The 11,592-nt window shown below is 50.0% G+C and overlaps 1 protein-coding gene across 1 annotated transcript in view; it reads left to right on the top strand.

The window, feature by feature from the left end:
• Window positions 1–6,141: 6,141 nt before the first annotated feature.
• Window positions 6,142–11,592, top strand: part of LOC146049528 (cytosolic phospholipase A2 delta-like) — a 71,125-nt gene continuing 65,674 nt past the window's right edge. The window contains exon 1 of the mRNA XM_083166064.1: window positions 6,142–6,315. Within this exon, the coding sequence (XP_083022190.1) occupies window positions 6,142–6,315 (174 nt within the window). The remainder of the gene's footprint in view (window positions 6,316–11,592) is intronic.

Raw genomic sequence — 11,592 nt, 5'->3', positions numbered from 1 at the left:
TTGGTTACAGAGATCTGTGCATGCACACTACAGAAATCACCCGGAAAATGGCTTCCAGATCCCTTTTTTAAGTGCTGTTTATGTAATAATTGAGGATGGATTACATTACAAAGGGTCATCCATAACTTATTGCTTTCTTAATCCTACAACACACTCATTAGCTGTTAGTTTTGCCTGTTGTTAATATGGACTTTATTTATGTTTGCATGCAAAGATGAAGATTTAAGTTAATGGACATTATATGCAGCATTGAGAAATAATTTCAAGGACTTAAAGTGAGAAACTATTCCAAACCTCATCAACTGCTCCTGTCAATATAAGAGCTACTGTATAGTCTTTGAATATATACATTGCAGCATGGAAGCTCTACGTCAACATGTGGCTGAGTGCTGAAGATGTGTTCCACCATATATGTAAATGCTTTATATAAATTAGCTAGAATATTCCAATATATGAAACCAGGGCCGGATTAAGGGGGGAGGCACAGGGGGTCAGTACCCCTGCCCCCCCCCCCCCCCTCTATCTAGGGTTGGCATGTATTTTTATATATATATATATATATATATATATATATATATATATATATATATATATATATATATAAAAAAACTGAATGCACAAGTGTGCAGTGCATTACTGGGAGTTCACTAATTCCCATGAGACTTTGCACAAGAGGGCAGAGGCTGAGAGGTTTGTGCTGAGCTCTGCTTGGTGCTTGGTGGAGCTCATCATATGCTTCTCAGGCCCATGGAAGATAGCAGCAGCAGCAGCAGCAGCGGCCTTGTCATGGGAGGGTTTTTAATTAGAGGCAGTGCTGAGCCTGTCAGGGCTCCTACAGAGTAAGGTACAGAGGGACAAACACAGACTTTTTATGTGGTATTTTATGAATAAAAGATAGGTATTAAATAATCAGAGCTGGCCTTAGGCATTGGCAAACTAGGCAATTGCCTAGGGCATTTGCCTATGCCTAGGGGCGACTAAGCTAACAAGGCATCTGATGGTTATCGTTACTGCTGACTTCTGTAAGCCACCAGTAGTAGCGCCCGGACCAAGAGCAGTGTGCCGGGTATTTCAAAGTGGGGGGTATGGGGCTCCTGGTTGCCTGCTCCTAACAAATATGACCAGGGCTGTATTAAAGCAGGGGCAAAATGAGTCAGTACCCATGGGCCCCCTCTAGCTAGGGGCCCCCTGTTGTTGCCATGTTGTTGTTTTTTTTCTGGCTAAAGGTTCTGTGCATGGGAGTGGGGTAGTGCTGCAGCTTCACCTATCTGCCAATGTGACAATGATTAATGGTGCTGAGCATGGGGTGCCAAGGTACACTGACTGCTCAAGTGTGCAGTGCATTGCTGGGAATTGACTAAGTCCCATGACACCTTGCAAAAGAAGGCAGAGGCTGAGAGGTGTGTGCTGAGCTCTGATTGGTGGAGCTCATTACATGCTTCTCAGGCCCATGGAGGACAGCAGCAGCAGCCTAGTCATGGGAGGATTTTTAATCAGAGTCAGCACTGGTACTGGGAAGTCTCCTACAGTCTAAGGTGCAGAAGGACAAACACAGGCTTTTCATGTGGTTTGTTTGTATATCTATCTATCTATCTATCTATCTATCTATCTATCTATCTATCTATATCCCTTGTTACCCATTGACCCAGTTTACTGTATACTGCCGTTACTCTGTGTTTTGACAGTGTAATATTCTCCCATGCAGTTTGTGGTCAGTAATGACAAGTGCAAGGGGGCCTCCTGTCTAAAGTGCCCCAGGCCCCCCGAAGGATTAATCTGGTAATGAGTATGACTGCTGCTACTGCTGGAGGAGGTCTGCTGTGCTTGACAAGCAGAAGAAGCTCCTCCTCCAATGGGTGGAAGCATTGTACAGGGGCGGATAGTCCTACCGGGATGGACCCACAGCCCCCTTAGCTGTTCCCCCTAGTTTGGTCACCTGAAGCCACCACTGCTACAGCTAACAGGCATTTCCTGGTGCCACTAGCATTGAGTTGTAGCAAACATCAACAGTATAGCGAGACTTGGAGCTGTCAGCGGTGGGCGGAGCCTCCACTCCTGTGCGTTGCAGCCTGCTGGAGAGGGGAGAATACCTGGGCTGTTCCAGAGCTGTGTGTGCACACTCTGGGCCTTATTTTGGTTCACTCTTTCTGACAAAATCCTTCTTAGATGGACAAAACCATGTGCACTGCAGGGGGGCAGATGTAAAATGTGCAGAGAGAATTAGATTTGGGTGAGTTATTTTGTTTCTGTGAAGGGAAAATACTGGCTGCTTTATTTTTACACTGCAATATAGATCTCACTTTGAAGTAAAACCCCACCCAAATCTAATTATATCTGCACAAGTTACATCTGCCCCACCTGCAGTGCACATGGTTTTGTCCATCTAAGAAGGATTTTGTCAGAAAGAGTGAACCAAAATAAGGCCCTCTGTCGGGAAATCATTCTACTGAAATAGCACGGTGAGCTTATTGTGAACTCCCATAGAGTCTGTGACAGTTGTGTCACTTGTGTGCTGTTAGTGTGTGTTAGGGAGAGGTGTGGGAAGGGGGAAGGGGGGGGGGGTTGCTGTGTATAAGAAGAAGGGGTAGTCAGTGTCATGTGAAGAGTGGAGGATGTCTACAGTACAGTACAGTACAGTATGTGTTCTGTCTGCTTTCAGTGTGTATGAGAAAGATGTCAGTGTCAGTAGGGGATACCGCAATCAGGGTGCCAACAGTCAAAAAGACCAGCCCTGGCATCACAATATGGAGAATTCCATCTGGGGCTCCATAGGTACACTAACCCTGCCTTTCAGCAATGATGTAATGGGGATTATAGAGGGGTCTGTAATGTCCGGTATTTAGGGGTCAGTAACATAGTGGTGGGTATAGAGGGGTTGGTAGTATAGTTGTGGGCATAGAGGAGTCAGTAATCTAGTGGCGGGTATAGAGGGGTCAGTAGTATAGTGGCGGGTATAGAGGAGTCAGTAATCTAGTGGCGGGTATAGAGGGGTCAGTAGTATAGTGGCGGGTATAGAGGAGTCAGTAATATAGTGGCGGGTATAGAGGGGTCAGTAATATAGTGGTGGGTATAGAGGAGTCAGTAATATAGTGGCGGGTATAGAGGGGTCAGTGGTGTAGTGGCGGGTATAGAGGGGTCAGTAATATAGTGGCGGGTATAGAGGAGTCAATAGTGTAGTGGCGGGTATAGAGGGGTCAGTAATATAGTGGCGGGTATAGAGGAGTCAGTGGTGTAGTGGCGGGTATAGAGGAGTCAGTAATCTAGTGGTGGGTATAGAGGGGTCAGTAGTATAGTGGCGGGTATAGAGGAGTCAGTAATATAGTGGCGGGTATAGAGGGGTCAGTAATATAGTGGTGGGTATAGAGGAGTCAGTAATATAGTGGCGGGTATAGAGGAGTCAATAGTGTAGTGGTGGGTATAGAGGAGTCAGTAATATAGTGGCGGGTATAGAGGAGTCAATAGTGTAGTGGTGGGTATAGAGGGGTCAGTAATATAGTGGCGGGTATAGAGGGGTCAGTGGTGTAGTGGCGGGTATAGAGGGGTCAATAGTGTAGTGGCGGGTATAGAGGGGTCAGTGGTGTAGTGGCGGGTATAGAGGGGTCAGTAATATAGTGGCGGGTATAGAGGGGTCAGTGGTGTAGTGGTGGGTATAGAGGGGTCAATCGTGTAGTGGCGGGTATAGAGGGTCAATAATATAGTGGTGAGTATAGAGGGGTCAATAGTGTAGTGGCGGGTATAGAGGGGTCAGTAATATAGTGGCGGGTATAGAGGAGTCAATAGTGTAGTGGCGGGTATAGAGGGGTCAGTAATATAGTGGCGGGTATAGAGGGGTCAGTGGTGTAGTGGCGGGTATAGAGGGGTCAGTAATATAGTGGCGGGTATAGAGGAGTCAGTGGTGTAGTGGCGGGTATAGAGGGGTCAGTAATATAGTGGCGGGTATAGAGGAGTCAGTGGTTTAGTGGTGGGTATAGAGGGGTCAATAGTGTAGTGGTGGGTATTGAGGAGTCAGTAATATAGTGGCGGGTATAGTGGGGTCAATAGTGTAATGGCGGGTATAGAGGGGTCAGTAATATAGTGGCGGGTATAGAGGGGTCAGTGGTGTAGTGGCGGGTATAGAGGGGTCAATAGTGTAGTGGCGGGTATAGAGGGGTCAGTGGTGTAGTGGCGGGTATAGAGGGGTCAGTAATATAGTGGCGGGTATAGAGGGGTCAGTGGTGTAGTGGTGGGTATAGAGGGGTCAATCGTGTAGTGGCGGGTATAGAGGGTCAATAATATAGTGGTGAGTATAGAGGGGTCAATAGTGTAGTGGCGGGTATAGAGGGGTCAGTGGTGTAGTGGTGGGTATAGAGCGGTCAGTGGTGTAGTGGCGGGTATAGAGGGGTCAGTAATATAGTGGCGGGTATAGAGGGGTCAGTGGTGTAGTGGCGGGTATAGAGGGGTCAGTAATATAGTGGCGGGTATAGAGGGGTCAGTAATATAGTGGCGGGTATAGAGGGGTCAGTAATATAGTGGCGGGTATAGAGGGGTCAGTGGTGTAGTGGCGGGTATAGAGGGTCAATAATATAGTGGCGGGTATAGAGGGGTCAGTAATATAGTGGCGGGTATAGAGGGGTCAGTAATATAGTGGCGGGTATAGAGGGGTCAGTAATATAGTGGCGGCTATAGAGGGGTCAGTAATATAGTGGCGGGTATAGAGGGGTAGATATGCAGCAGTCTGAATTAAGGCTGCAATTGTGTCCGACTCAGAAATAGGCCCTATGAGGAGTGATCCCACCCTCTCAAAAGATTCTGCCGTATTACATTCCCAGGCTGCTTTACATCCCAATCCGCCCCTGGCAGTGCAGGATGTGGACCAAGTAGAGCACCAAAAGGCATTTGTAAGTAGGGGCACATGTTTTTACATGATTAATCAAGCACACTCATATACTGTAGCTGTATGGGTATCAGGGTATAACTGTGTGGCATTATGGCCATCATTCAGCTTTGATAGCTTTTTTTAGCATCTGTTGCAAAAATGGGCATGCCTGCACGCAACCTCTTAAACTGCAGTCGCAATGTGAAAAATGTGACTGCAGTCTAAGTGACGATGGGGAGTGGTGACCGAGAGTTGCGATGGTGGCAACCGAGTGTTTCTGTGTTGTGGTCTGGACAAAGCAGGAGTGTCCCAACTGTTTGGAGGGGGTCGACTCCACTGTCACACGGGGTGGATTTGATGGTGTCGTGCGGATTTCAGGAAGAGAGGCGTGACCAGCAGGAGATGGGTTAAAACGAGCAGGTTTAATGAATGAACTCAAACACAAAATAACATAACCAACATACTTCTTGAGTGGATTAAATAATAATAATAATGATAAGCAAGTCTTGCTTAAACAAGGTAAACGAAGATGGCAGTCCTTTGCATAAACAATATAATTCAAGCAGGTAATTCTTAGAAGACAAGACAAGGTTCAGGTGATTTGGATTTGAAGAATAAGAATGATTGGATGATTGAAGATCGAATGATTGGATGATTGAAGATCGAATGATTGGATGATTGAAGATTGAATGATTGAAGATTGGAACCAGGATCAGAATCAGACCAGAAGGGTATTGTGATGAGCCAGGAAAGATCCAGGAAGGGAGAGTGTGGCATACCAGAGACAGCAGTGATGGGGTCAGAGGCCAGCAGGGACAACCAGCTGGAGAGCGCAGTGTGCATAGGCACTAGCATGGCCAGAACTTCCCCATGCTTGCAGGCTGAAGAAACACTTTGCACTGACCCAGATTGCCTTAGGCAGATCCCCTTTATAGCAAGGGAAGGATTGCAATAGGCCGACTGGACAGAATGGGAGGAGAAGGCCTGACCTGGCCAACCACTGCTTTTGCCCTCAAGCAAGATGGTGACACCGTACTCCAGTGCCGGCCTCCTGACAGCTAGACTGCCATGCCTCCGTTTGAATCTATGCTGCTGCTCACAGTGGCACAACACCACCAGCACCTGAGATACACACTGAACTTGATGAACCAAAGCATGTAGCGGTGGCAGCAGAATGGCAGCTCCCACTTGGATTTGCAGATTGAAGACATCATTTAGAAGATGACGAATCAGTATTAGTACACACTGATATAACTTCTTGACCCGAATTATGAGAAGGACCAGGAATGTACTTGCAGTCATTTAAATCAGTTAACACTGATGAAGTCCCTGAGTTGACGGTGGGCACAGAATTGGATCTCGATAGACCTGAGCTGGTTGGAACCAGTGAAGTCTGGACCGGACCAATGGACGATTTAGGATTAAGTACGGATGAGCTTGGGCTGACTGGAATCAGTGAGGTCTGTAGACCTACGGGTGAGACCGGCTGAGAACTCTCACTTGGGGCTGGAGACTGTGGACCCCTACTTGGGGCTGGAGACTGGTGACCCCCATTTGGGGCTGATGACTGGAGACCCCTACTTGGGGCTGACGACTGGAGACCCCCACTTGGGGCTGATGACTGGAGACCCCCACTTGGGGCTGATGACTGGAGACCTCCACTTGGGGCTGATGACTGAGAACCCCCACTTGGGGCTGACGACTGAGAACCCCCACTTGGGGCTGACGACTGAGAACCCCCACTAGGGGCTAACGACTGAGAACCCCCACTTGGGGCTGACGACTGATAACCCCCACTTGGGGCTGATGACTGAGAACCCCCACTTGGGGCTGACGACTGAGAACCCCTACTTGGAGCTGGATATGGGAGACGTCTGGATGTGCTTGATCCGGCTGGGACCGGCGGAAACTCAGAACTGATGAGTAGACCAGAGTTAACCCCATGGGATGCAGTTAAGATCCCGGCGGTCAGGATCCCGGCGTTCAGAATCCCGACGCCGGAATCCCGACCGCCAAAATGCCGACACTTTGTCCCTCCTGGGGTGTCCACGACACCCCTGGAGGGAGAATAAAATAGCGTGCCGAGCGTAGCGAGGCACCGGGCCCGCTGCGTGGCGAGCGCAGCGAGCCCGCAAGGGGGGGCGATCCACGTCCTCCCCTTGTCGGCATTTCGGCTGTCGGGATTCCGGCGTCGGGATTCTGAACGCCGGGATCCCGACCGCCGGGATTCAATACTGAATCCAACCCCATAGACCTCCAAATCAGGATGTACCGGTAGCCCATCTGGAAGCTGGACTGTGTTGAATTAACTTTGAGGAGATAACTGACAAATGTCCATGTCTTTCTTTACATCTTTATAACTCCCATTTGGGGTTTTAGCCCTGGATACCTCCATTGGGGATGAAATAATGGAGCTCCCTTTTGGAGCTTGTAGATCCAGTACCCCTACTGGGGATAGCAGACTAGACGATTTAGATTCCAGTTCTTGAGTCTGAATCCTGGACAGGGCCGGTGCAAGGCACCGGAGCGCCCCAGGCGAGTCGGGGTGGGGGCGCCCCGGTGCCGGGGGTGGGGGCGGGGGGTACCTGTTGCGCCGTCTGGGGAGCGGCCAGGGGGGTCCATGCTGGCGTCTGACAGGAGCCTGCAGTGGTGTCCTTGCCGCGCAGGTACCTGCGGCGCTATGTATAAAGCTAGCGGTGGTGGGGGGTCCCTGAAGTGAATAAGAAATAACTAGCGCTATGCGGCGGCGGGGTAAACGCTTCTGTTTTGAAAACACTGGCCGCACGCTGATTGGCTGAATCTCAGCCAATCAGCATGCGGCCAGTGTTTTCAAACCCGCATAGCGCTAGTTATTTCTTATTCACTGCAGGGACCCCCTACCGCCGCCAGCTTTATACACAGCGCTGCAAATACCCGCGCGGCAAGGACACCACTGCAGGCTCCTGTCAGAAGCCGGCATGGACCCCCCTGCCCGCTCCCCAGACGGCGCAGCAGGTACATCCTTTGCACGGGGGGGGGGGGCGAGGGGCGAACTGCTGCCCTCCAGTGGCGGCGCCCTAGGCAAATGCCTAGACCTGCCTAGTGGTGGCGCCGGCCCTGACCTGGCAGAACGGACGATTCTTTAGAAGCTAGGACAGTGGTTCCCAACCTTTTTTGTCTCCCATACCCCTTGATTAGGCTTTTCATTTATGAGTACCCCATCGTGTAATTTTTAGGGGGCGTGGCCTAAAAGGGGTGTGGCTTAACAGGGGCAAGTCATACTGGCAATGACGAGAAAAAAAAAAGTGCAACCACTTGACCACAATATAAGCTCAGCCCATTCTGCGGACAGCATATAAAATAACAGAACCTTGTCAAATCTCTATTACGGAAGCAACAGACATTCCAACGGATCACGTTAGCCTTCCAATAGTGCCAGATACACATATGCCCCCAAAAGTGCCAGATACACATATGCTCCAATGGTGCCAGGTATGCCCGCACAGTGCCAGAAACGGGAATGCCACCACGGTGCCAGGTATGACCCCATGGTACTGGGTATGTGCCAACAATGCCCCTACAGTGCCAGCAACAAGTATACCCCCCATAGTGCCAGCAACAAGTATGCCCCACAGTGCCAGCAATGCCCCACAGTGCCAGCAACAAGTATGCCCCACAGTGCCAGCAATGCCCCACAGTGCCAGCAACAAGTATGCCCCACAGTGCCAGCAATGCCCCACAGTGCCAGCAATGCCCCACAGTGCCAGTAACAAGTATGCCCCACAGTGCCAGCAATGCCCCACAGTGCCAACAATGCCCCACAGTGCCAGCAATGCCCCACAGTGCCAGCAACAAGTATGCCCCACAGTGCCAGCAATGCCCCACAGTGCCAGCAACAAGTATGCCCCACAGTGCCAGCAATGCCCCACAGTGCCAGCAACAAGTATGCCCCACAGTGCCAGCAATGCCCCACATTGCCAGCAAAAAGTATGCCCCACAGTGCCAGCAATGCCCCACAGTGCCAGCAATGCCCCACAGTGCCAGTAACAAGTATGCCCCACAGTGCCAGCAATGCCCCACAGTGCCAACAATGCCCCACAGTGCCAGCAATGCCCCACAGTGCCAGCAACAAGTATGCCCCACAGTGCCAGCAATGCCCCACAGTGCCAGCAATGCCCCACAGTGCCAGCAACAAGTATGCCCCACAGTGCCAGCAATGCCCCACAGTGCCAGCAACAAGTATGCCCCACAGTGCCAGCAATACCCCACAGTGCCAGCAACAAGTATGCCCCACAGTGCCAGCAATGCCCCACAGTGCCAGCAACAAGTATGCCCCACAGTGCCAGCAATGCCCCCACAGTGCCAGCAATAAATATGCCCCCACAGTTCCAGCAATGCCCCCATAGTATTTCCCAGCAGCAGCACACTCACCATTGACGCTGCTGCTGGGGATAGGACAGTCCAGTGTCCCCCTGCTATGTAGCTGCCGCGCTGCTTCTCACAGGGAAGGAGAGTACAGCACACTGCGTATCTCTCCTTCACTGTGACTGGGCTGCCCGCCAATCAAAGTTCGTGGGCCAGCTCCTGATTGGCTGCCCGCCCGCAAGCTCTGATTGATTGGCGGACGGGCGGCCAGTCACAGGGAAGCACACTGAGGGGTAGGAGAGATGCGCAATGCACTCTCCTCCCCTCCAGCGACCTGTCTGTCTTCCGCGGCCACCATTACAGGCCGGGCCGCGGCCTACCCCCAAGCGTGTGGACGTGTACCCCCAGGGGGTACCACGGAGCTAGGATACTAGATGCCCTTTTTTGTGCTGGAGGATTGAATCTCTCTTTGGAAGCTACATAAACTGAGGCGTCACAAGAAACACAATTCTTCACTAACTTCTTGTGGTGACAAATTTGAAAATTTAGGCTCCCAATGGTAATCACCCAGTAACATGGGTGCCAGTGTCAGGCAGCTGACATCACCAGTTGTCAGCTGCCCGCCCTGTCTCGCACATTCGAACCTAAAACACCTGAGAGTGTCTTAGATTTGTGTGTGACCATCGAATGATGTGGGTGTTTCTCCCGTAGGCTGAAAATTGATTTTTATGCAAAACACCCATTTGAAGCCATGCAGGTGAATTCGCTCTGCAAAGGGGGCAGCGACATATGCAAATAGAGGGCGGGCGAAAAATAACAAGCACTGCTGTGAACTTCAATGCGTGTCAACCAGAATAACCCCCATAGATTGTAAACTCCACTGGGGCAGGGACTGATATGTTAAAATATTCTCTGTAAAGCGCTGCGGAATATGTGCGCGCTATATAAATAACTGGTAATAAATAAATGAATGCCTCAAGCACATCTGTGTCTGACTAGTTTTCCCTGGGTATGGCAGGGTATTCTGGCATTTATTAGTGTTATGTTTCGGTCGGTACATGTGCCTTTTCTCGGTGCAGCTGAGGGACGTAACTGAAGCTGGGGATATGTCGGAGATGGTTTTTTGTATACATTTATATATTTTATATAATGACCTGTTTCCTTTCCTCTCCTGGACACTCCCTCTTTTATTGTAACAGCTGACAAACTGGTTTGCTCAGTACATACAGTACGTAATCCACGTAAACACGTAAATATCTTGTATGTACAGTATTACTTGTGCTGATTCATCATCACTAAAAGATGCTTGTCAACACTAAAATAAAGAGACATAATTATACTGTATACCGCAGGGTTGCCGACCCTCCCGGAATTCCCGGGAGTCTCCTGAAAATCGGGTGGGCAACCCTCCCGGAATCTGGGGGACCCCCCTGAGCCCCCCTGAATCACGGCATGTAAATGCCGCAATCCGTGGGTCTCAGAGGAGGGGGCGGAACTAAAATGGCACAATCGTGCAATTTTAGCCCGGACCCCTCCATGGAGATCAGTTATTTCTCCTATTTCCCTAATGGGGGTGGGGTTTAATGACGTCACAGTCAAGCCCCACCCCCCGATTGGGTAAGAAAAGTCTCCTCTCCGGGCATCTCCCGGAGAGGAGCATTTAAAAGTCGGCAACCCTGGTATACCGCACAAAGGGTCTGATTCAGAGTTGATCGCTCTTGTGCGAATCACAATATCTAATGACCGCTAATGAGAATGGATCATAGTGCGCATATGCGAGCCAAAACAGTGACGAATACACAATCACAATCCCCTCGCAATTGGTGGACAGGAAGCTGGCGTTTGGGGGTGGACATTCTGGGAGTGTCAGAGAAATGCCGGCGTGCCCAGGCGTTTCAAGGGAGGGTGTGTGACGTCAGTGCAGGCCTCGAACGGCCGGTCTCTGGCACAGAGTTGTGGAAGGGTCAGAGTTACTCACATTGGCACAGACTGTGAAATCATTGGATGGTGGGTGAATTGTGTATGGATGAGCCACGGGATAACAGATAGCGATATCTCCGCAATTCACTTGTAGAATTGCACAGGGCGGGTTTTATTTCTGTCAACAGTCATCTGTAATGTCGACAATCATGATGTTAAAATGTCAATAGGTGAAATGTCGACGGTATCCGGATGACAGCCAATCGGTAACATGCACTAAGTCGACATTGACAATCAGTCAATACAAGCAAAAGGTCGACACATGAAAAGGTCAACATGAGTTTTTCTCAGTTTTAGTTTTTTGGGACTTTCTCATGCTTTTCTATCCACATGGACTACAACTGGTAACCGTAAAGCCTGGTGAGTGAATTGAGCCGTGCAAAGGTACGTGATACACTGTGTCTACTTTTTCC

Source organism: Crinia signifera, chromosome 12 (genome assembly GCF_055691185.1).
Source record: "Crinia signifera chromosome 12, ASM5569118v1, whole genome shotgun sequence".
Classification (NCBI taxonomy): Eukaryota; Metazoa; Chordata; class Amphibia; order Anura; family Myobatrachidae; genus Crinia; species Crinia signifera.
This window is presented reverse-complemented; position numbering and strand designations above follow the sequence as displayed.